General features: G+C 42.1%; 1 protein-coding gene across 1 annotated transcript in view; it reads right to left on the reverse strand.

Annotated features, from left to right (window-relative positions):
* Window positions 1–602: 602 nt before the first annotated feature.
* The window catches only part of LOC134623153 (slit homolog 2 protein-like), a 28,972-nt gene continuing 6,438 nt past the window's right edge, over window positions 603–23,136 (reverse strand). The window contains exons 10-30 of the mRNA XM_063468358.1: window positions 20,618–20,689; window positions 20,246–20,389; window positions 19,390–19,553; window positions 19,006–19,029; window positions 17,767–17,784; window positions 16,291–16,441; window positions 16,114–16,188; window positions 15,743–15,886; window positions 14,794–14,937; window positions 14,513–14,679; window positions 14,296–14,428; window positions 12,175–12,243; window positions 11,731–11,802; window positions 10,731–10,802; window positions 10,547–10,618; window positions 8,094–8,257; window positions 7,687–7,719; window positions 6,119–6,243; window positions 5,682–5,779; window positions 2,946–3,085; window positions 603–642 (exon numbers count right to left, since the gene is read on the reverse strand). Coding sequence (XP_063324428.1) covers window positions 614–642; window positions 2,946–3,085; window positions 5,682–5,779; window positions 6,119–6,243; window positions 7,687–7,719; window positions 8,094–8,257; window positions 10,547–10,618; window positions 10,731–10,802; window positions 11,731–11,802; window positions 12,175–12,243; window positions 14,296–14,428; window positions 14,513–14,679; window positions 14,794–14,937; window positions 15,743–15,886; window positions 16,114–16,188; window positions 16,291–16,441; window positions 17,767–17,784; window positions 19,006–19,029; window positions 19,390–19,553; window positions 20,246–20,389; window positions 20,618–20,689 — 2,110 coding nt within the window. The 3' untranslated portion in view covers window positions 603–613. The remainder of the gene's footprint in view (window positions 643–2,945; window positions 3,086–5,681; window positions 5,780–6,118; window positions 6,244–7,686; window positions 7,720–8,093; window positions 8,258–10,546; window positions 10,619–10,730; window positions 10,803–11,730; window positions 11,803–12,174; window positions 12,244–14,295; window positions 14,429–14,512; window positions 14,680–14,793; window positions 14,938–15,742; window positions 15,887–16,113; window positions 16,189–16,290; window positions 16,442–17,766; window positions 17,785–19,005; window positions 19,030–19,389; window positions 19,554–20,245; window positions 20,390–20,617; window positions 20,690–23,136) is intronic.

A 23,136-nucleotide genomic window follows, 5' to 3' on the forward strand; every position in this document is an offset into this window, starting at 1 on the left:
AAAGACTCAAACAAACTCGAATGGCTCTTAATATAACTCCTTCAATACCAAAAGCCTCCATTGTTCAACCAAATAGCTTTAAAGCATTAAACACGCACATTTGAGTCTATTTCAGTCTATCGTACAATCAAACAAATACTCACAGGACCCCCAAATGTTCCGCTGAAAATAGTCGGCACCAAATGCACCACTTAAGTAAATCTGGATAATAAGTACAATGTGTGACTGTTTAGAAAATTAGCCTTCTTTTAAAACTGAAAATATATATTTTGATTGTTCTGGAGGAGTGAATGGAATAAATGCAGTCTAGATGTTAGTAAGTTTGGGTATTTTAATGGGATTTCTACTTTCAAAAATATAGATTACTGCCAGTTCCTCTAATTTCAGCTCATTCACCTTGAATGGTCATCACATGTATGCGTGAAGCAGCAAGCAGTATAACCACAGAAATCTGAGAGTGGTCTCTTTATACATCAAAGACATGCACTGCTAACACGGAGCACGACTGCATACAGTATGGTGAATCTGTAGCATTCCCGTGGATAAAGCACAGGAAATGAGGGAAGTTAGGAAGGAAGGAGAGAGGGACAGAAAGGACAGAGAGAAGAACAGACTAACCTCTCTCCACCTCATTGGTAGCAGCTGCAACCACAAAAAAGATGACAGATGATAGAAAGCAGAGCAAGATGGGAGAAAAGACACAGGACAGCAAAACACAGAAAGACAGAGAGAGAACACCGCCACATAGGTTAGCACTCAGAGATGATTAGCACAGTGCAAAGCAGACAAACAAGTAGCAACAGACCAGTGTTAGTCAGATAAAACATTTGTCTTTTGTGACTTCTCTGTAAGGATAGAAGACTTTTTGTGGGAGATATATTCATGGTGACTATTTCTGGAATAAAGAGTTTGTTTTCTATTTTCTAGACAGCTTCTATACGGCTACAGTTTGGATAATGTCAGTGTTAGTAAGGCAATAAAGGAAAGAAAAAAAACTTTCAGTTTGGTAAAAAACTCAAAAGTAAAGGTTTTTGATCGAATCAAGTTGCAGCCATAAAACTCAGGCAACCCTTCCAATGAAAATAGGCCAAAAAACTTTTCTGATTTAAATTTGGCTAATCTTTCCATCCAAGTCACCGAGGTCGCTCCATAATGTAGTGGTCGACACATTTGCTGGGTAGGCAAAAGGTTGCTAGTTCCATTTCAGTCAGAGTGTAAAACTCTTCCAAATTAAACACACCCAGAGCCTTGTGAAAATGGAACAGCTGAAAGATTGACATGGCGGTGTGGTGGTTACCACATTGCCTCACAACTCTGTGCAGAGTTAGCATGTTCTCTCAGAGTACTCTGGCTTCTCCCCACAGTCCATAGACATGGACTGTGGGAGGATTGGTGATTCTAAATTGCACATAGATGTGATTGGTTGTCTGTCTTTATGTATTAGCTCTGGAGCTGAGTGTCAGCTGGTCCAGGGTGTACCCTGCCTCTTGCCCTCTGACAGCTGGGATAGGCTCCAGCCTTCTCGTGACCCTGAATTGGATAAGTGGGAGAAAATGAATGGGACTCTCTTCTTGTTCTAACCTGAGGACTTGTGTCCCTGCTGTACAGAGTGGATGTCCTCTAGTATATCTGTGAAGGTTCTCAGTCACCCAGGTCATTGTAGTCTAAGGAGCTTGGAAAGAAAAGCATCTGGACTTCTTTAAGTTTTCCTTGAAGAAGTTTCACCTCTCATCCAAGAAGCTTCTTCAGTTCTAAGAGCAACTGGTGGAGATTCCCAGATTTTTTAAGCCCTAATGGGGGTGTTCCTAAGAGGGTCATGGATCCCCTATTGATCCTCTGCCTAATCCCTCAAGCCAAGGTGTGAAAATGGGTGTGGGTCACAATCAGCCAAGGTTTCGGGAGAACTCATTGTGAGACCTTGCCCCAACCTGTTATGTGACTTGCTGAGAACAAATTACCCAAGATGTGAGTGGATGTTAAGGTGTCTGGTAAGGGATCTCAAAACTGGATTATAGATGGCAGACAATCGGTGTCGTAAGATACCCCCTCTGTTCAAAGATGGATGAAAGGCGAAACGTCTTCAAGAAACTTAAAGAAGTCCAGACGCTTTTCTTTCCAAGCTCCTCAGACATGTCCTCCAGTTCTGGAAGTGTCTGGAGAATACAAAGACACAGACAGGCTGGTGTGGCCAAAAACTGTGTTTTCACAGCACCACACTTCAGGTTGTTTATGCTTATGAAGTCTCCCCCAGAGGCCTTAAAATATAACAGCAGAACTTCTCACTGACAGTCACGTTGCACAACCTTCAGATGAAAACTGCTGCTTGGCAGGTGATTGTCCTCAGATTAAAATTTGGGTCAGTTTGACAAAGAAGTTGATGTTGATGCCTGTGCGGGTGCGTGGTCCATTGTGAACACATAAAAGGGGTCAGCGTATTAAAGCAGCCACTCATTTGCCTCATTTTGCAACTCTTGAAGGCAGGATTTTCAAAATTTAACCCAGAAAGGATTTTCACTTTTTATGGGCTGAGTGGTGTAACATTTTGATTGATTCCCAAGGTGCATTTTGGTAAGAAATTTCAAGTCACTGAGCCACAAAATTCTGTTATTCATGCCTCTAAGCATAATATTGTATGGTATTTTGTTTTCAGATGCTCTAATTTGTTCCTCTGACACACCTCTTCTCTGTGGTAATGGTGGCCTGTCCCTATGGGTACTGCAGTATTTTAGTGGCCGACATCATGCAAAAAAAAAAAATAAGAACAAAACACTGAAGTAACTAAAACTGATGGCTATGACACAAACATACAGGATCCCTGCATTATCTGGGAGAGTCCTGTATTTCTGTGTTTAAATAAATAAATAAAATAGGAATACAGAACGGGGAAAACATGCCAGCCGCCAACATCTGCTCCCAGTCTATAATTTTTCGTTCGTGATTGTTACCTGTGTATTCTGGTGAGCACATGCATGTGTAGTTGTTGATTCCATCAACGCAGGTGGAGTTATTCTCACAGTCGTTATCTTCACAGTCGTCAATGTTGATCTCACATGCGTCACCTTCGAAGCCCTCCGGACACACACACCTGAGATCAAACACACGAAGATGCAAGCGCTCATAAATAGGTGGATAAACACCTGTAGGGTCACATACACTACACAGAGCACTAACATTAATGTAACTATTGTTTCATCCTTATTAGATTAACAAGAGACAGGGTTTACAGAAGGGGGAATCCATCGATTTTTCATCTATGATAAGATGAAGAGAGCCAATATTTGGTAAATTAGCCCGAAAATAAAAAAAAGAATAATTTTAGTAATTTTGTTGAAAAAATAAAGGTTGCATTGGTGTGCTTAAACTTTAGCTTCTTGTTAGCTTGCCAGGACAAAAAACTGTAGAAAAGAGTCAGAGATGAATAACTAATGATTCAATGCAAAGTGGTGTATAAAAACCTAGAGAGTTCAAACAGGTGAGTGAAGAAGAAACACTCAGTGCATCATCAGTATCCTAGGCCTATAAGGAAGGATTTGGGATCACCTGATATAGCCCTAACTATAAGCTTTATCAAAAGGCAAAGTTTTAGGGTTAATCTTAGAAGTAGAGAGGATGTCTGTCTCTCGAATCCAAAACTGGGAGCTGGTTCAACTATTTTTAAACACCCTTGAAGCTACAAATAAGCCTGCAGCCTGAGAGTGAAGTGCTCTATTGAGGGTATATGGTACTATGAAGTCTTTAGGATAAGATGGGGCCTGAATGTGATGAGAAAGATTTTAAATTTGATTCTGGATTTAACAGGAAGTCAAAGAAGAGACGCTAACATGGGAGGAATATGCTCTCTTTCTAGTCCCTGTCAGTATTCACGCTGCAGCATTTGATCAACTATAACCAGAGACACAGAGGCAGCATTAGCACACAGCTGAGAGTTTCATCCCATGATTTTATTCAGAGCAGCCCCTTGTGGGTATATAAATACATTTTACATATAATTTAGGTCCCATCGCACACACTATCAAGCTTCATACACAGGCGTGTTCGGCTGTTCTCGCCAATACTCTCAGTGGCCTCAAACAGACACCAGGTAGGGATTTTCTGCCCAGTGTGGGGATGATTGTAAGCAGTTGATTACTACTGAATAATTGCCAATATATTCAGCAACTAATTTTGTGTGGGTGGACAATTTTATTGAGTAATCATTGCAGCTCTAATAGCAAACATTGCACGAATGTGGGGACCTGTGAATATCAGACATATTCAATATCCCCCCGTCCCCACCCCATCCCCTCACTGACACACACACAGACACACACACACATAAACAAACACACCTACACACACACTATCCATGCATGCTGCTCATAACGGCAGTGTCAGCTCCATCTACATATCCCCAGAAGAGAGTCATTATTCTGTTAACGTGAGCGTGCCTCAACTCTGTAACTACTACTCAGGTTTATTACAACACTCTCTCTATGACACGCACACACACACACTGAGAGCGCTATATTATGGGTCTAATAAAGAGCTCTTATGCGGCACACACTCGGGTGGATTAATATCTCATTATATAGTCGGCGACAGCTCTTCACGATGAATATTCCACCCCCTGCGCTGGAGAGGGAAAAGAAATCATACACCGATGGAAATACGGACATAAATGGACAAGAAATGGCAGCAGAGGATACGGAGAGAGGGCAAAGAAATGGAGGTCGACAAACGGGAGGAGCTGGGGTTTCTTAAATCATCTGCGTACGTTGTTAAGATCTGCTCGGAACGAGCAAGCAAACAGGCATTAGCTTCCCTACAGTTAACACTAAATAGACTAATGAAGAAAGTTCTCCCAGCGGGTCTGTCCACTTTGCTCTGGAGACACAAAAGAACCAGTCCCCTGAGCCATTCGCCTCCCGTAACTTCATCATCACCTCTAATTACTGGTGCAGCATCACTGATGGAGGAATCAGCTGAGGAACCACAGATTACCTGCACGTGTACTCTCTTGCTATCTGATAGCTGATGTATGGTGTTCTGGATGGTTGGTTTTATGAACAGATGCTTTGCGGTAACACAGTTATTTATGTTTATTTGTATTTTCGCTCAGCTCCATCATCTTCCAAGAATGAAACAGCCATAAGTTTTCTGTTATTCTGAAAAGGAAGTTTTACTTTAGCACCTTGAGCACATGTCTTCTAGCTCTATCCCCCTAATCCTTACCAAACACTACTTAAAATGTATAAAGTTAAGTACCACCGAGTACACCGAGGAGCCTGTAGCACATAGAGGACTACAGTTACTGGAGTTAGAATACTATTGTATGAAATGTTCAAAAGAGAGGTCAGAACTGATGCAAGTGAGGCTCTGACATTGAAGTTCCTTTAAAAAATGTTTGATCCATTAATGCGTTTTCTTGGATTTCCCATAATGCAATGCACCCCATCAGGTAAATGCTCACATCTTTCAGATGTAACACGGCAATGCTTTCTTTTTTGTCCCAGCCAGTTTCATCATCAGAGTCCACTTTAAAAAGCTCTCTCCAGAGCCTCACAGGTGGAGTAGTACCTCCTGATACACAACAGGTGGGTATTTGTGTGTGAATTAAGGAAAATGTCTCTTTAACATAACTTGCGAGGAAACTGACGGTCAAGACTAACCAGGTTGGATAAAATATGTCGAACGTCTCTCACCAAAAGTTGCTGCCTTCTCCTTCTTTCAGATGGCAGGTTCCACCGTTCTGGCACGGGTTACTGATACAGGCGTGAATGGGTTCATCACAATTTTGGCCCTGCGTGCACAACACAAACACACATATGTTCAGCGCTCTCAAACAACAACAGCTTCTTAAAATTTCCACCTATTGCATCAGTTGACTTTGAAAGTGTTGTCTCTTATCCCTACACTCGTTCACAGATGTATTCATCTGGCTCACGCAGGAATAAGGTCTTTCTACGTGTCTGTATGTGTAAGTTTGTACTCTGCATGAGTTTTGAAAGATAAGAAGGGTTGTATTCACTTGTTCCTGTCTCATGGGTGTGGGGTTTTTTTTCTACCAGTGAGTGATTATAAAAGATGCTATGAAAGAGCAGGTGAATATGATTCCTTTTGCGTTCTATGCTGGGTGTACCTTAAATCCATAAGGGCAGGTGCAGCGGTAGTAGTGCACAGGGTCATTGGCACATGTGCCGTCGTTCTTGCAGGGGTTGGACAGGCAGGGATCACACTTAGCCTGGATATTTATATCCACTGGGCCTATATGGTGCACCAATCCACACAAATAAAACATATACACAGGAGAGATGATTAACAATGCATACAATTTGGCACTTTGGAGAGTAGGAACACTAAGAGTGACTAGATTTACACAGAGGGCTGTACATTATTAGGCAGCTGCAAAAGCTTCAAATGTCAACTTTTTCTGCAGAAGACAAGGATGGTGGTGTTTTTACCCTGCATTCTATGTACACTTACTGGTCACTTTATTAGATACACCTGTTTAATTACTCGTTAAGGCAAATATCTAATCAGCCAATCATGTGCAACTCAATCCAGGGGCATATACACAGTCAAGATGACCTACTCGAGTTCAAATCAAGCATCAGAATGGACAGAAAGTGACTTTGAATGTGACATAGAAGTTGTGAATACTTCAGTCTTTCCCAAACAGCCATTTTTATGGTTTACAAAGGATGGAACAAAAAAGAGAAAACATTCAGTAAGCCGAAGTTCTCTGGACAAAGCTGCCTTGTTGATGCCTGAGATCAGAGGAGAATGGCCAGACTGCTTCAAGCTGATAGGACGGCAGCAGTAACTCAAATAACCTCTCAAATACCATCTCCGAACGCACAGCATGTCGAACCTTGAAGAAAATGGACTACGGCAGCAGAAGACCACACCAGGAGCCAGGTTTATGGTAGGGTCAGAATTTAGTGTAAATGGCATGAAAAGATGGATCCATCCGTCCTTGTATCAGTAATCCAGGCTGGTGGTGGAGGATATTTTCTTGGCACACTTTGGTGTTTAAAAGTATCTTTTCAGCACCACAGCCTACCTGAGTACTGTTGATGACCAAGCCTATTCCTTCATGACCACAGTGTATCCATCTTCTGATGGCTGCTTCCATCAGGATAATGCCAAAGCTCAACTAACTGGTTTCTTGAATTTGACAATTAGCTCACTGTACTTAAATGGCGTTCACGGTCTCGAAATCTCATTCCAGCAGAGCACATCTGGGTAAAATAGAAGATTCTCATCATGGATGTGCACCCAATAAATCTGCAGCAACTGTGTGATGCTATCATGTCAATATGGACCAAAGTCTCAGAGGAATGTTTCCAGCACGTTGCTGAATCTGTGCCACGAAGAAATAAGGCACTTCTGAAGGTAAAAGGGGTCCAACTGTGCACTAGCAAGGTGTATCTAAGAAAGCGTCTGGTTACTTTTACTATGTTGTTTAGTATAATCATGAGGAGGTTTCACTTGCTCATATATTACAAGTATTGCTTGAGAAAGATGACATTTCTTTGCAGAACCATATCATGTACAGAAAACACAAGAACACAGTGCTGGTCAGAACACGAGGGTTGAAAGGGAAGTGGAGCGGCTCTGACTGAACAGAGAGGAAAACTGGGACAGGACTGTCTCAAACTGGAGAATCTGGGATTGAGTAGAAAATACTGTTATAAGATACTTTACCTGGCACCAGAAAACCACAAGGCCCGGGGACTTCTACAGTGCGTCAGTCAGATTAGGTCAAAAATAGATTTCAGTCTTGTGTTCAAAGTTAAGTGATAGAATAAGGTTTCAAGATTAACAGTAACATTTTTCAAGCATCAAGAATCTCAAGGAAACGTATAGAGTTAGTATATACATGTTAATATTAACATTAACGTTTTTGCCCAGTGACAACAATATCACAGTAACTGTAATATATACATAGTGCTGTTTTGATTTTGGCAACTTGTGGTCTCCTTTGGGAGTTCTCCTCAAGTGTATGTATGTTTGCTAGCACAAGACCAGACACTGATTTAACCGTATTGTGTCGTTTCTTTGTCTAGCTCCTGGAAAGCATTGTATTGCTGCACTACAATATGTCCATTTACCTGTACAAGTGAACTTCTTGGAGGGTGTGGTCAGTAGAAGTTTGTCCGTCATGTCGCCGGGCCCGGCACAGCGAGCAATGCCAGGCTCCTTATACCCGCTCTTCACCCAGTCTGACAGCCACTGCATGTGACAGTCACAGTACAGAGGGTTGGCGCCCAGAGCCCTGCCAGCCGATTGGACAAAAAGTGAGACAGCAGAAGAAATAACTGGGAGCATTTGAATCATGGTGGTAACAGTGTCACTGGTGGGATTTCTCAAAGTTTCAACTTATTTCCGTGTTAAATAAAGTAGACCTTTCGGGAGTGGCAGTGTTTGGATTGTCACTCTGATCCACCCTTTCCTTGTCACGTCTGGTTTCAAAAACCCAAGTTGGTGACAACCACAACCCTCAGCTACAAAGCCAAGGGGCGACGTCATGGTGGCTACACCATAATTTTATATAAAGCATTGGGTTATATTGTATTAGAACAGTTTCCTGTAGTCTCCAGTCTGTTACAAGCACTCTCCATTGTTACGGCCCTAGCTAGGCCTCCTGATACTGCCCTTGTGTGGGCGTGGTGTTTTTCTCCGCCTCCTCCTCTCTTGCTCCACCCCTCTGTCTCTCTCTCGCTTCTTCTCTCTCCCCAGGACACAGCTGCTGCTCATTGGCCTCATCACCACCTGGGTCCAGTCAGCAATCACCTCTCTGAGGTTATATAAGCTGGGGATGGACTGGATGTCTCCGCGTTGCGTGTTATGTGTGTGATTCTCCTGCCTACAGTGTGGAGTGGTAGGAGCAGTGGGAGAGGCTTCTGGTGGATTTTCCTCTGTGTTGGTCAGTGTGTGTTTCCAGCCTAGGTGTGGAAAAGGCCTGCTGTGTGTGTGTGACCAGCCCCACCGTGCGTGGCTTGTTGTGAGTAGCTCAACTGGGCAGTGGTTTTGCTTAGGTGACGGCGGCCTCCATTACTTTGTTTGGCCTGCCTGGTTATTGTTAATAGCAGCGTTGCTGTCTTTTTCTGTTGAAGCCTTATAGTTGTTTTCTTTGGTGAAGTGGTCACCATTCTCTTTGGGTGGACCTGTCTGAGTTATCATTAAAGCAGCAGTGCTGTCTCTTTCTGTTGTTACCATTTATCTGATTATTGAGTTAATTGATTATAATAAAGATTTATTTTGTGTTAAATACCTCTGCCTGGCGTTCTTTTCATTTCAACCCGGATCCAACTGTTACTGTCCCCCATCCTCTTCGCCTAGCTTTCAAGTGGGGACGTAACACCATGGTGCTGATCCTTGTGAGCGCCTCACGTAGACTCAGACATTCCTACCAACAGGTAACTCACCAGGCATCTGCACCCTGTATGACCACTGTGCTTTTTCTGCAGCCTGCTTAGTTTTTTTGATACTGCACTTAAAAATGAGAGCAAAACCCAGTGCTCCCACTCTTTCTCTGTATGTCTTTGTCTTTTGTTCATTTCAGCCATGAGATCGTTGTCGAGGCCACACTCAAAGAAAACAACAGTAAAATAAAGTAACAAAACTTCATTGAATTACATCAGCTTGTTTTCTTTTCAACAAAATATTTCTGCTTCATGGACTTCTCGTTAGAATATATAATCATGACTCTCTGAATTTTTCTGCTTCTGCTCTGGGCGTCCTCGTCACAGTGGGAGTGGGCTTTTTATGTTTTGCATTAAATTATTTTAGCAGATTTCCCTAAAAATTCATTGACTACCAGGGGAAAAAAATCCCTGGTAATTTGCCCCAAATTACAACACAGTGCATTGTATTCTTCTTATAACTATTTAGATTGCTAATACTAGAAGTGGTTAGTATGTGGATCTTAGCTGACCGGAAAATATGGATTCTGTTATTGATTGTTTCTGAAAGTGTTGTGATCACACAGCCAAACAATGTGCATTTAACATACAAAGACAGATACTCGTATAAAAAACACATTTATGCCATTCAGGCACACCTTTGTGTAAATTGCATACCTGGCTCATTGTGAAAATTGTTTGTAAACCTCTGCGCTGTGACAGCATATAACCACTGACGCTCTGCTACTCAGCTACAAGAAACAATCCTGTGTGATCACTGATGGCATGACCAGTTAGCTGGATAAGGATGTGGCATCTGCATAAACCACTTCTTTGTTGTATTTTGTTGTAAATGATAAAGGAAAACACACAAAATTAAAGCGAACGATCTTCCCAATGCTAGAAATGACCTCCATTCGACATTCATAGAGGTCACTGAGCAGATGGCCGGGTAACATCCTGTCTGATGACGCGTCACAACTTTAATTATGAGTTTTGTTCTGTTTGTGTTTTTCAGCTTCTTGCAGTTACTGGACAGACATATTCATGATGATTATATATTTCTTTGATTTGTTATTTTATAGGGAAAAAAAGGGCAGATTTATCCAACACACAGTGACACATGACCAGTGATGTTTCTGTGTTTGCGTGTTACTCACAGGTGGGAAAGCGATGACAGGTCTTTGAAGGCTCCTTCAGGTATCAATGATATGTCATTACCGTGAAGAGACCTAAGAAAAAGTGAAACAGGATGAAATACAATAAAAAAAGATTGGATGATTACTTCAGCACTAATCTGACTCTCTGGGACATTTCCCAGGATCAGAAAGTTCAGATACTCACAACAAACGGAGAGATTTAAGTCCGTCGAACGCCCTCTCTGGTATGCATCGCAGCCGGTTGTAGCTCAGAATTCTTTGCACACAGAATTAACATTTTAGCACGGACACAAGGCAGATTTTTTTCCCCAAGAAATCTTTGCAAGCAGCAAAACAATTCAGAACACAATCCTACTTCTGACTGAGATAAGCAGGCAAAGCAGCAAACATGAACAGTTTAATACACTCATTCATATGCAGGTCTCACAAGGCAGTGATCTAGCACTCCGAGTGCAAGTGTTCTTCCTTTTTTATGTGCATTTTGTTTCTTTTATTTACAGCAACTAAGAGACAAAACATTTATCACACTGGCGCACAGACTATAAACTGGAGAAACTGCTCTCTGATGTATATATCATGTACTGTTTTCTCCAGTGCCTTCCACTCTTTTCCTGTTTTATTTTTTCAAAATGATTCTTTATATATTATTAAAAATGAAGTGAAGCTGCAAGCTAGTTCAAGGCAGCATCTCCAGCTGCACTGGATCTTTGCTCTCCCTGCTGCCCTGAGTTGATGCCAGCTGTTAAGCGCCTCCACCAGTCCAACATCCATCTGTATATTTACTCATCGTTCCCCAGTTTTATATGTAATATATTTGTGGGGCAGGGTGTTGAGCTCTGAGCCAGACTCTAACTATAGTTTGTTGTTGTAATAAAGTAGCACTTTTAAACATAGGTTGAAAGTGAATTTTTGGAGTAGTTTAGGTGAAGCCAGTATTTTATGATATCGATGGTTATTTTGTGGCAATAAAGTCTTTCAGAGATTCCCCTGACTCTCTTAGGACTGGCTAAAAATCACATGCGGTCATGTCACCCTTTCTTGATTTCGGCTATCATTTTTTCGAGGCCTTCTTCTACTTGAGCATTTATGAGCTTCTCGTCCACACATAGTCACAACTACGCCTAAAAACAAACACTCACACACACACACACACACCGCAAAGACATATGTAAAGCCAGACTCACAGGGTAAGCAGCTCGGACATGTTACTGAGGCTGTGGTTGGACAACGTGCTGATCTGGTTGTTACTCAAATCACTGGAAAGGAAACAACAGATACATAAAACCCACACAGGCAGCACTGTCCATACATGCGTGAACAAACCCACACGCGTGCACAGACTATATGGATTCTGTAATGCTCCTCCTTTAGTCTATTGTACCCAGACTGTCACACCACATCAGGGCCAAAGTCACAAAAATGATTCAACATAGAACAGAGTACAGTCTGTTAGTTGTGATTAAAAGCAAAGTGCAAGAAGCACAGACCAAATCCCAATCCTTAAGTGTTTTCTTTTTGCTTTTTAAAAAAATGTGTGTTAACCGTACTAAACTCGGCAAAGTGGGAGTTAATTATCTGTGTGAAAGTATACAATATCTCTCCACTGAGGTGCTACGGGTGAGACTTACATGAGCGTTAAGTGTTTGTAATTGGAGAGCTCCACAGGAACTTGAGTGAAGTGATTTCCATCCAAATACCTGAGAGTCAGAAAGACAGCGAGGGAGACAAAGAACGAGGGAACACGGGGGTGATATCGAGGAGGATTGGTAAACAAAGGGAGAAAATGAGAAGGGAGAAAATGAAGTGTTAACCATGTGGGAAATTCCTCATATCCAGTGTGAGCAGTCATTACTGCTGCAGCCATAATAAACACTGGAGTTTAATATCCCCACAGGCGTCTCTCGCTCAGACATACACACATTCACGGGTGAGATCCTATCTCTCACTTTGTGACAATGTGCTATTAATCCAGCATATTAATTAAGTCTTTGTTAATACTGGAAGAACCTTGTCCCCCAAAGGAGACACAGTAGAATGAATAAAAAATACCACTAAAGCTGCGGTCTGATATTTAATTCAAGATTATAATACTCTGATCATTAGGGATTTTTGTTGAGCAGGACTTTATGTACCAAGTGTGATCAGAAAGTTTCAGGACTGATTAAAATTAGGCCTCAAGGCTTCATGGCTGAATACTGGTGCAAGCTGGCAAGTGCCGCAGTTTTAAATGGACGACTCAGGATGTTCCAGTATAAATCTGTTTTAATAGTTTTCACTTTTTGGAATGAATTCAACCACACTAACGTCAGAAGAATGAGGAGCATCCACCTGATTGTGCTCCTCACCTGATGCGCTGCTTTGGGGCTTAGAGACTGTGGACTCCTCAGCTAAAAAAACACTCTCTGTGTCAAAGTCTCAGCTCAAGATCATCTTAATGATCTTAATGATCTTCATCTACTGTATATGCATTTTTTTGGCTGAAACAAAATTTAATGTTTACTCTGTGGAAGTATGAGACCTGGTTTAAAATCTCAGGTGCACGATCGCAAATAGTCAGATCAGAAGTGGAAGTGATCCAGAGTTGTACAAAGACAATCAGAATTAAATAAGGGATAGTTTTTGATTATTATGGGTGCACAGCTATACCAGTCAACATTATTATTACAACACAAATGTCTTCAGATGACTTTCTGAGAAATAAAATTCTCTTTAAGTTCACAGTTCCTGTGTCTCTGTGTCTCTATAAGCATGTGTTTCTGTGGTTTTCCACCTTTCTGAATGAACATTTCAAGCTCCAGTGAGGTAAGAGATTGATTCAGATGCATAGCGTAATAAATCTGAGGTTTTCTGAAGTCAAAGAGGGACGGCTTCAACTTCCTCCATCCACCATAAGTTTGAGCTCTCTGTGGACACTACTGAAATCCACTCTGACCTCTGCTATGGCCTTACTTTTCTCAGGGACAGCCTCTGGGGTGTAAGAGGACAGCATTTCTTTGCCAGACTCACTCGTTGTATCCTCCATTACACTGCTATTCTAGCTCTACATCTGCACAGTCTCACTGCAGAGATAATTTATCAAGTGTCTCATGATATTGCATCAGACGACTGATGCAGACCTTGGACATACAGCCAAAGCTATAAAAAGCTATCTTTAGCCACAAGATGAACAATGAGTGCTGAAGCAGGTGGTGTGGCCCTAAGGAGCACTGACCTTAACTGATCTTAGCATCACAGATTCAGTCTGGGATTAGCTACAGTGCACCAGTGCAGGGTTGCACGCTGGCATGAACCACTGTTTAGATCAGATCCACTAAACGTTCCTGACCCTGGTGGATTAACTGTCTGTGTGAATGCTATTAAAAACGAAGCAAAGGATGCTCTGCTGGTTTGTGGACTCTTCAACTGCCAATCGTTGTTTAGTCTGTGGGTCACAGCTGGAGATTCAGCTCTAATTGTAATGAGCGTTGGGTCAGTTTGACTCAGAGTGGAATGTTTGTTCTCTGAACAAGATGTAGAAGTGCAAGCAGTCAACAACTGAAATCACTGATTGCTTTTGTCATTAGCAGGGAAAGTGTTAAGGGACCAAACTAAAAGTAACGATTATCTCAAAGCCCTGGAAGTGCTCTGGACCTGATCTTAAATAATTTATGTTTTCAGGCACATTTAATAGGGAACTTTATGATTGTAGCTTGTAAAATGTGGAGTTTGGTTAAGCTTTATACTAAAGGGTGTATTTGTTATAAACTCACAGTTCGGTGGTCTCTTTCGGCAGGCCTCTGGGCAGCGTGGTGAGTCCCTTGTTGCTGCAGCGGACCACGGTGTCCAGACAGGAACACTCAGCTGGACACCTCAGCACCGGAGAGCAGCTGTTCTCATCATTACCTGATGGTAAAAGTGATTAGGGATAAAAAAATGTAAGCTGTTTTAGAGAGACATGTAATATCATTATTATTTTCTCCATCTCACCATCTTCACAGGCAAAGTCCTGGACAGCTACATCCTGGATGGGGATCTCCTTCAGGAAGTAAGGACTCTGGCAGCGGGGGTTACCGGTGACGATGCGTTTCCTTCTCAACCAATCACCAAGCCAAGCCAGGTGACAGTTGCAGTTAAAAGGATTAGCCAGAAGGTTTCTGGAGAGTAGGAAAGTAAGGAGATGAGGGTGCTCAGCAGTATTATTATTGTTATTATTATTATTTTTTGCATTTATATTTGTCACATTTGTGGGTTGTGTTGTTTACACTCACAGTGTGGACAGGGAGTGCAGCGTGTCGAAGGCTCCGGGGTTCATGGAGGTAATCTGGTTGTCATAGAGTGACAGCAGACGCACCGAACTCAACCCCACAAAGCTGCTGTTGCTCACACAGCTGATGCGGTTGCTCCTCAGCATGCTACCCACACACAGGAAAAAAGTGAATGAATTAACCTGTACTACAGTTAAGTATATAGTATACAGTATATAGGTAAGCGTGTACCCACAACATGTATATACAGTTAAGTATATACACTTATGTTTATGCCCTAATGAGATAACACCTTATTTTAAGGCCTTTAAGGCCTAACTAATAGCTAATAACTACAAAACCCCACATAATTCCTTATAAAGTATATATACATAACACTACATAAGTCTTAAAGATCATAAACAGTAACACTTATTAACACTTTATAACTGTGTAGGAATGTCACTAAAAGCCTTGACCTTCCTCTAATTGTTTATGAGACCAATGCAATTGCACTTTTTGAGTTTAACCAATGGCTCATATTAAATTTCATAAGCATTTAGTGTTGCTTTATTAAGACTGATACTACTGACTCTATAAAAAAATCTAATCTGCATTGGTTTCCTCAGGATCTTAGGGTCTTAATTATTATATATTAATATATATATAAATATATTATATTTATTCCCTGACCCCTGGAAAAAAATGGCATGGGCCCTTGATTGTTGTCAAGGTAGATAAAATGTAAAATTATATGCATTAATAAACATCTTTACAGCCTCATATGGATCGTATTACCTATTAACTGAAGCTCATTACATAAACCTAAATATGCAGTGTTACCTGGTGAATTATGCATGCTCGTATTATTCTGTGTTTGACAGTGTCACAGTATGTGGGAACGTCTTTGGATATTGCTGGCATACTCAATACATATGCATATGTGTGAGTGTGTGGGTGTGTGTGTACCCACAGCGTGCGGAGGCCACTGAGTCCCTTCAGCATGCGGTGGTGTATGTTCTCCAGTCTGTTGGAGGTCAGAATCAGCTCATTGACCCCTGAAGCTCCTTCAAACGTTCCCTCCTCTATGTCAGTGATACGGTTATTACTCAGGTTACTACACAGAGTGGGAAGCAGGAGGAAGGAAAGTAAGAGAGCAGCAAGAAAAGAGAGATGTAAAGAGGGGGTGGGAGGAGGGGGTGGGGGGGGTTACGTGTATAGAGAGAAACACACATAGTTCATTTTAATTTCTATATCCGCATCTGTCGCAGTTTTCCTCTGTGTGACCCGAGTGTGACTTCCTGACGTTACGTCCTTGTTACGTTAAAGACATGTCTGACTCACATCTTCCTCAGCTGAGGCAGCTTTTTGAAGATCCCCGTCGCCTCGAGCACACTGAATTCATTGTTGTTCAGACGCCTGAGAACAGAGCAAAGTAGAGGTGGTTAGAAACAAAGAGAAAGAGGCTCTGAGGTTTCTTCTATCCCACACATAGATGCACTTTGTAGCAGCGTGACTCACAGCTCGGTGGTGTATTGAGGAATGTGATCAGGTATTTTGGTGAGTTTCTGGTTGGAGCAGTCGACGGTGGTGCCCTCGCAGCGACACTTTTCAGGGCAGGCCAGGTCTGCGAAGCAGTCGCCTCCTAGCTTACTACGGTAATCCTCGTTACCTGGTCACAATCATAACCGCAGTGTCACTAAATGTGCAAGAGTCAAACCCCAGCATTTACTGGCACGGGTCCCGATAGAAACACCAGCACAGTAGCAGAATTTAGAGACACTACTCAAGGGGTGTGCTGCTTTTTTTTTTTTGTTCGTCATAGGACAAGAAAGCTGATTACAATCATTTGCAACAATCCCCATAAGCTTTGGCTCAAAATGCTGCATTGTGCATCGCAGCCTTAAAGGAATCAAAATAACAGGAAGCTACACAGACTGTGAAGATCAAGACAGACACACACAGACGCACATGCACTCACACGAGAACAAAGATATTGGAGGTTTTCTGCCCTGTCAGACTACAAACAAGCTGAGATCTCACCAGAAAAATGCTCATGCACATACAGGTAGTCATCTATCATACTGTACAGACACTGAGGCTCTAACTCAAGCTCACACACATGCACACACACACACTCTTGCAGGGAGTGACAGGAGTTTGCTGTCTCTTGCGCCATGCTGTAGGGTTTTGCAGGGCCGTTCCATGGTGCTTGAAAGAACCATGTTCCACGATAGGAACCTGGCAGCCACATGGTTAGATCAAGCACAAAGGAACAACCTGCTGACTGACTGCTCCTCCGCTGGAACACAGGGGTGGGAAGGACAGAGGAGACAGGAGGAGGAGGAAGAGCAAAGGGAGGAAAGGAGCTCAGGGGAGAATGAACATGAAAAGAGGCATAGGAGAGGAAGTAGGAGGAGAAAGGAGGAGAGAAGAATGAAGAAGCCACCTGATACTGGAAATGTGTAATTTGCAGCAAATAGAGAGGACAGAGAGGATCAATGATAAGAAGGAGGATATCAGACAAGGTGTTCAAAAAGGGGCAGGAATAGAGGGAAAGGCTCGAGGAACATCTACAGACGTCTACATCACAGAAAGCAGAGCAGGAACAGGGCAGCTGTTACGGAGGAGTGGGAGGAGAGTTACAGCAGCACTGAATGCAAGAGAAGCCCTGACTTCTGGGTACTACACACACACACAGACACACACACACACACACACAGACACAGACACACACACACACACACTCCAACACACCCCATAGGTACATAAACAAGATAAAAATACATGAACCATTGTGCGCTAAAGTGTAAATCGTAATTATTATTCTCGTCGCATCGTTGTTGATGGTGAACAACAAGACAAGAGGAGTCACAGAAGGGTCATTGCAGTTGAGGTCAAAGGTCAGATGCCGGTCAGGGACGAGAGGTGAGGGATTCAGAGCTGACGAAGAACCTTGTGTGTTTGTGTGTGTATGGGGGTGTGTGTGTTACTTACAGCTGACATGGTGTACTCCTGAGTGTGTTAGAAAGGCAGTAGGAGAAAGAAGAAGGGATTTCACTCGTTTATTTGAACAGGAAGGGAAAAAGCTGATGAAAAACTGAGTGCAAATAAAAAAAGCTGCAATTTGTGCTGCAGTCCGTGTTCAGACCCCAGGCAGTGATTCATTTAAAGGACTAATGACTCGTGAATAGCGAGAATCATGCTGGCGTGACGTGACACAGAACGGGTCTATTTATCGAGCACACGTCCTGGCCTCTTCTAGTCGAAGCACGGCACGATTTAAACCTATTCTGGGGAGACTGTGAGGCAAAAAGCATACATACACAGATAAAAGAGCCTCATTTGCAACAACAGAAAAATGAGGTAGGATCTGAAATAAGACAACAGCGTAAATGCAAATGAGAGGATTTTAGGTGTATTGATCTTAGCCGCAATATCAAGGTTGGACCGCAGAATAAAACATGTTCATTCAACTTTTCAACCGAAAATGTTCTTAAATTATTCAGCTTTGCCCCGTATGTGGTATCTGGGCTTTGAAACCTCTGTCCCCCCGGTGAGCTACAGAGTTAATGACTGCAGTGAGTGCGCGCATACACACAAACACACACACACGCTTGCGCACACGCTCTCTCATGCAACACACTTCGTGGCCCCTCTGTGCGCTGCTGTGGTAATGACCGCCTTTAGCCCTGCTACTGATCTCATATGCATGTCTCATTTACATATTTCCCAGCACCCCTCTGAGCATGATGACTGTGTGACCTTTTGATGTTCTGCAGCGAAAAAAACAGACGCAGATGCTCACGGACACACGCTCATACATTAGCTGTCATTAGATGTGCTAAGAAGCAAGAAGGACTGGCATTAAATATAGTCTCTGTGATCGCTGCACCAGGCTACCTTCATTTAGCCAGACAGACAGAGCCCAGCTGACAGCGACCCAAGCTTGTTAATCCAACTGTTTTTCCTCCCTCGATCATCAAGGTTGCGTTAACCATCGAAAACCCAGTGCAAGGACAAGAGTGTGATTATCTGGTGTCTGGTTAGACGCGGTGCATTATAATGCATGACAGACCATTAGCAGAACATGTTTTGGCATTGAATAGGTGTCGGTCAGGGCAAGTCACTCAAAGTGTCGCGGATGTGCGAGTGTGAAGCATCAGCTGTGAGTGAGCAAACAGTGGTTTATACATACACACACACATACACACACTCATGCTTATTGTACAATACCTGGGATGAAATACTGTTCTCTAGCTAATAGAGAGACAGAGAGAGTCAAAGTGAAAAACAGAAGAAAAAAAGGCTACACTAAAAGACAACCCACTCTGGCTGTGGTTTGGCATGAAACGTGTGGAAAATCCCAGAAAACGCTAAAAACAACAGGGAGATGAGGTTAGTAGAAAGAGGCTGAGGGAAAATCCCAGCAGGAAGACACAGAATGAAAAGAGAGGAGAGGTCAGCTTGTCTTGTGTGTGCATGTAGGAGTGATCAGAAATGTAAAAAAAAGAAGAAAGAATTAGCCTCTACTATGTACCATATTTACAATAGCTATATTTGTGCAAGCTACTGTATGTGTGTAGATGCAGTGAAGTGTATGTGTGTGCGTGTCTGTACCTGAGCAGCGGAACTTCTTGCTCTTGATTTGCCCGATTCGTTTGTTGGCGAGCCGTCGAGGGCTGGTGCAGCGCGCGCCGCTCGTCTCGATGGGATTGTCCTGCAGGTAGTCTGCCAGCCACTTCAGATGGCAGTCACAGATAAAGGGGTTTTGTGCCAAGTGACTGCACAGAGACACACAGAACATACAAAACACATTCAGGTGAGCCGACGTGCTGTGAGTATATTTTTCTGAGGCTGGCCATAATGGGAGCGTGTAATAGCACCACGTATGTGAACAGCAGCTCAAAGACTGATACTGGAACAGTGTTTACATCAAAAACCTTTATTTTACTCTTTAAATCAAAGGACCAGAACAAATACCTGGATTTATTTCTCTTAAAAATGATATGAGGTGTGTGACTGCAAGGAGTCTGTATATTTATCGCTTTGTTATAATAATAATTATTCTTCTGTTATATTCTGTTATAATCACTAACCAGTGATGAGAAACAGAGCAATAAGTATCTACACAGGAGACTATAGTAAGAGCCAAAAAGATGTTCCTCAGTTGATCGTCTATTGAGTCTCTTGAAAGAAATAAAACTGAGAGCATGTTGCCTCCCTGTGAAACATTTTGAAGCATTCATGTTGACTGACGGATTTATAAGAGAGGTTAGTTTAATTCTTAACAGTGGCAAAGAAACTGCTGTTGTACTGTACAGACAAAAATGTATTTTTTAACAGTTGGTACGTTATTCCAAAAACGCAATTGATTTTTGTTTATGTTGGTGGTTGTTCATTTATAAAGCTTGCCAGTTAATGCATTTTCTTATTTATCTCTACAAGTCTGGTGTGTGTGTGTGTGCATACGTACAGTGTTTGTATGGCTCTTAGAGATGAGAAAGTCCCCTTGGCGATGGTCTGGAGCTTGTTGTCATACAGTGATAGCAGATTGAGGTTGTGAAGGTCCTGAAACGCGTCCACGCGCAGGCATGCTATCTTATTAGCATTCAGTAACCTGAAGTGACAGAACAAAGGAGAGAGAGAGAGTGGGAGAAATGGAAATGAAGGCTCACCCCGTTATCGTTCTCTGACGAGTGTTTCAAATGGTGCAAGTCAGTGAAGATGGCTTTCAGTCATGATGCCTCAACTTTGATGACAATGTTTGAGGTAAGCAATTTTCCGCTGAATATCGATGAGATGCAAATGCGACTGATTTTGTGCTCGTCTGTGTGTTTCTACTCACAGTAGCTGCAGAGAGAACAGCCCCTCAAAGAGTCCTTTGGAGATCTCTGTGATTTTGTTCCCATATAGTACCCTGCAGAAAACAAATGCAACATTAATAACAACAGTCAACCTAGATCGTACAGGGAGTCAGACCTCTCTTTTTGTCTTGTGTCTGTTTCCAGTGTTTTGGTTCTTTACTCAACCAAAATTGCAAAATTAATATTTTCTAAAGCGGTAATGTGGGAAAATATGAGTACATTTGGTGTAAACTCGTGTAAAAAAGGAATACAGCTCCCATGATTATTTGACAGTGTGCCAGTGTGAAGCGTTGTGTTTTTATTGTAAATGCTGCTCATGGCAAAGATGGCTGTGATAGCTGAAGGTACTGGGAATGACTGACAACTACAAAATCACCTGCTGAGCAATCTAAAGAAATCTTTGGTAAAACACGAAAAGTAGTTACATCTAAAAAATGGAACTAAAAGTAACTTTGATCGTTGCCATTATTTGCAGTATCCCACAGCACTACTTTCCATTTATCTGGGCTCTAGCATTCGAACTATGGACCATTTGTGTATGAGGTGATATGTTAACCTTTGCCCGACAGAGCTGCTGCATGAGCATTTGTCTAAAAGCATAAAAAAACCATGAAGTGACAAAATACTTCTGAAGAAAGTGAAGAAAAGTTTCTGAAAACACTCGGCTGACAATGATCTTGAACAATATTTTGCACTTTTAATAATAATTAAACCCATTTTGTTTCCTCAACACAAAAGTATTAGCAGCAAAAAACAGTTTAAAGTACTCAGCTGTTAAGAACCAAATACTAAAGAATTATGGTCATTAAAATGTCTTAGATTAAATCTGCACAAGTGACACAAACTAACTAGAATTCAGCAGAAATTACTAAGAGGGAAGGCATTTGGCTTTTTTACTCAAGAAAACACAGAAACACACAGGGAAAAAAAAGCTTCAATCACTTAATCTGACTTCGTACCTGGCTGTACGTCAGTACTCTGGACATGATGCATAACACATGATGATCACTTTTCATTTAAATATCATAAAAAATTAAGATAACGTCCATAAATCTGGCTGTGGTGTTATGTTAGGAATGCACGCTGTTATCAGAGAATAGCTTTTTTTTATAAATACGCCAAAAGTGCTACAGAAACAGGAGAAGGCTGAGACTGCCACTGCCTTGCCCCAACAAATACCTCAGATGCAATCACACACACACACACACACACACACACACACACACACACACACACACACACACACACACACACACACACACACACACACACACACACAGGAGACATCTTTATGCACTGTGCACAGATGAGTTGTGTATTCAGGCTGAAGACATGTGTTTTGGATTGGCTTTTATTTCATTGTGCCGAGTGGCCGTCCCTGAGAGAACCGATGTTGGGAAACACGCGGCGTTGGGAGCGGATGCTTCATTTATGTCTCGCAGACAAGTCAGCACATACAGTTCTGGTCGTTCACACGCATACGCGTACGGACACATGCGCAGATGCCACCTATGGCTCATTTACACCCTCTCTAACCAAACACTGACGCACAATAAATACACAGTGTGGCTTAATGTGAAGGCCATGCTGCATGTGGTGTGTCAGCATGAATCGGTGTGTCCCATTCTTTCTGTGGTGAATGTGTAATGAGGTGGCAGAAGCCTCCATTCAGCAATTCAGCATTTATGAATTATTGACTTCGGAGAGACGAGACCTTAATGTAACTCCTTCATGAAATAACTCTCCATCCTTCACTTCCTCCTCAGCTCCTCTCTCCACGGTCCTTCCCGCAGCTTCACACGCAAAGCAGATGGTCCGAGCTGAGAGTCAGAAAGCCAGCAACACCGCTGCTTTTGCTAAACATGTATACGCTTTTGTTTTGTGTGGTACGTTCTGTATGTTTATTCCACAGCTGTGGCTGTAGTTTCTATCCTTACAAACACAATGAGAAGGAAAGAACCACAAGCAATCAGATGATAAGAGTCACAAAATGATTATTCAAACGGATTTTTTTTTTTTTTTTTGCAAATTAAAAAATGATTTTTGGATGAAACCAAATCTTGGGGATAGCTCGGTTAATATTTCTTGGATGTTTTGGCTGCTTGCTGAAGGTAATTTGTTTTCCAGGCACTGTAATATTGTTTAATTTTTCCTTTACAGTCTTGGTTTTCTTTCTTTTTTTTTCTTTTATAAAGGCTGAAAAGGTGAAATTGCAAAGTACTGCAGTCAAATTAAAAAACAGATAAGAATCCAAACTTTGCTTCAGCACCACAGATACAGTGATGAGAGAAATGATCTACTGACAATATTGAAAGAAAAATAAGAGTTTGTCAGGAAAATCTTCATCTTGTTGCTTCATTACGTTTGATGAAACATCTGAAGTGCATTGCTATTTCTATTGTTTTTTCCCTGTCCATATTCGGTCCCACGCTCCCGTCACGTATCTGCAGTAATGGAACTTTAACATGGTTCCCAACCATCAAGGAAAAAGGAGCTCTCC

Source organism: Pelmatolapia mariae, unplaced genomic scaffold (assembly GCF_036321145.2).
Source record: "Pelmatolapia mariae isolate MD_Pm_ZW unplaced genomic scaffold, Pm_UMD_F_2 NODE_ptg000442l+_length_35378_cov_1, whole genome shotgun sequence".
Lineage (NCBI taxonomy): Eukaryota > Metazoa > Chordata > Actinopteri > Cichliformes > Cichlidae > Pelmatolapia > Pelmatolapia mariae.